The sequence below is a fragment of the Cebus imitator genome, unplaced genomic scaffold, assembly GCF_001604975.1.
Source record: "Cebus imitator isolate Cc_AM_T3 unplaced genomic scaffold, Cebus_imitator-1.0 Scaffold386, whole genome shotgun sequence".
NCBI lineage: Eukaryota > Metazoa > Chordata > Mammalia > Primates > Cebidae > Cebus > Cebus imitator.
Window position 1 is genome coordinate 1,899,961 of NW_016107701.1, and position 2,364 is coordinate 1,902,324.

At 43.1% G+C, this 2,364-nt stretch overlaps 1 protein-coding gene across 1 annotated transcript in view; it reads right to left on the reverse strand.

Moving 5' to 3' along the window:
• Positions 1–2,364, reverse strand: part of LOC108288902 (probable histone-lysine N-methyltransferase PRDM7) — a 23,742-nt gene that overhangs the window by 8,140 nt on the left and 13,238 nt on the right. Inside the window, 1 exon segment of the mRNA XM_017508087.2 lies at positions 2,285–2,334. Coding sequence (XP_017363576.2) covers positions 2,285–2,334 — 50 coding nt within the window.

Genomic DNA, 2,364 nt, shown 5'->3' on the forward strand with positions numbered 1-2,364 from the left:
TACAGGCATGCACCCTCATGCCCAGCTAATTTTTGTATTTTTAGTAGAGACAGGGTTTCACCTTGTTGACCAGGATGGTCTCGATCTCTTGACCTCGTGATCCACCTGCCTCGGCCTCCCAAAGTGCTGGGATTACAGGTTTTAGCCAGCACGCCCGGCCCTCTCTTTCTCTCTTTCTTTCTTTCTTTCTTTCTTTTTTGAGAGGGAGGCTTGCTCTGTCATGTAGGCTGCAGTGCAGTGGCACAATCTCAGCTTACTGCAGCCTCTACCTCCTGGATTCAAGCAATTCTTCTGCTTCAACCTCCTGAGTAGCTGGGATTGCAGGCATCCACCACCATGCCTGGCTAATTTTTGTAGTTTTAGTAGAGATGGGGTTTCACTATACTGGCCAGGCTGGTCTCAAACTCCTGACCTCAGGTGATCTGCCTACCCTCACCTCCCAAAGTGCTGGAATGACAGGCATGAGCCACCATGCCTGGTGCTAATTCTTAATATTATAGGGAATATGAAAGATAATAATGTTCACCAAAGTGTTTCATGAGCTACTTAATACAGTATTAATGTGAGAGTAATAATTTTTTTTGGCTGGGTGTGGTGGTGCACGCCTGTAATCCCAGTGCTATGGAAGGCTGAGGTAGGTTGATCGCCTAAGGTCAGGAGTTTAAGACCAGCCTGGCCAACCTCACCTCTACAAAAAATACAAAACACTAGCTGGGCATGGTGGCGGGTGCCTGTAACCCTAACTGCTTGGGAGGCTGAGGCAGAAGAATCACTTGAACCCAGGAGGTGGAGGTTGCAGTGAGCCAAGATCACATCACTGCACTCCAGCCTGGGTGACAAAAGTGAAACTCTGTCTCATAAAATAAAATAAAATAAAATAATTCTTCTCACAGACTGGGTGTGGTGGCTCACATCTGTAATCTCAGCACTTTGGGAGGCCAAGGTGGAAGGATTGCTTGAGCCCAGGAGTTCAAGGCCCGCATGAGCCACATGGCAAAACCCTGCCTCTACAAAAAAATACAAACATTAGCCAGGTATGGTGGTGCACACTTGTGGTCCCAGCTACTCAGGAGGCTGAGGTGGTAGGATATCACTAACCTAGAAGAGGGAGGTTGCAGTGAACTGAGATTGAGCCATTGCACTCCAGCATGGGTGAAAGAGTGAGACCCTGTCTCAAATCCCTGCTACCCCAAAAACAAACAAACAAACAAACAAATATTATCTCATAGTCCTGATATCATCTCTACAGTTGAAATCTAACTCAAAGATATTTTCAGCATTCCTTGACCCTGTTACCTATAGTTTAATTCATAAATTTGGAATCACTCATTCAGAAAACACTCAAGAGGCTCTCAGAGGCCCTGAGCCAGGCTTAGGAGTTCTGAGAAGAATCAGGTATGGACCAGACTCCTGAAGAGCTCACAGCGCAGAGGCAGCAGGCAGGCTAAACAAATGATTCCAAACAGCATAAGAGTTCCCTTACTGGAGCCCAGAGGAAGGAGCTGTTACTGCCTTCTACAGAAATGAGCATTTGAAATCAGTTCCAGAATATATTTTTTCTTAATAGGCTGTAACCTATATGAAGTCCTAAACAATTTTCTTGTTTGTTGTTTCTCAATCTTCAAACCTGAAACTCCTCAGGGTTGGAAGCTGCTTCCTCTGATCAGAATGGGTCCCTTATGAGGGGAGGGACCCTATCTCCTTCTGGGACCATCACAGTATGAATTGTCTATTTACGTGGAAGCTTCCCTTAATCAGAGTGTTTTAGTGCAAATCTCACTGTACTGTAACAGAGAAAAACTGAGGTTGAAAAGTCAGTTGAATGAATGATGCAAAGATATATGAGTAAGGCAGCATAAACTTTATAAAACTGTGAAACTTTTAATGATCTTGTAAGTGCTTTAGAGAGGGAGTTTTGGATTAGACTGCATGTGATTCCAGGCATATAATTGAACATTTTTATACCTCAGTGTTCTCATTGAGAAAATGGCTATAGTTATAGCAGCTACTTAATAGGAGCTATATGTAAAGTTGAATAGGTATGATATGTGAAGTTTATTAATGTAAAATACTTAAAGTCTTAAATATTGAGAAAATAACACTACAGTGGTGATTATTATTACTGTACTTATTAACTCTTAAAATAATGATGGCGTCAGACATCGTGCAAGAGAGATCAGGAAAGGAAGGCAGTAGTTCCTAGGACACTCTGTACATTCTTCTTTTATCTGTGTTGGATCTAGGAGGAAGATTTTTTTGTCAGTAGGATTTGGGAAATACTTACCTTCTGGTGTTTACTCTGTTCCACCCTGAAGGCCATCCCAGGAGGTTTGACTAAAAGGTGACGAGAAATCAGTGGTTTGG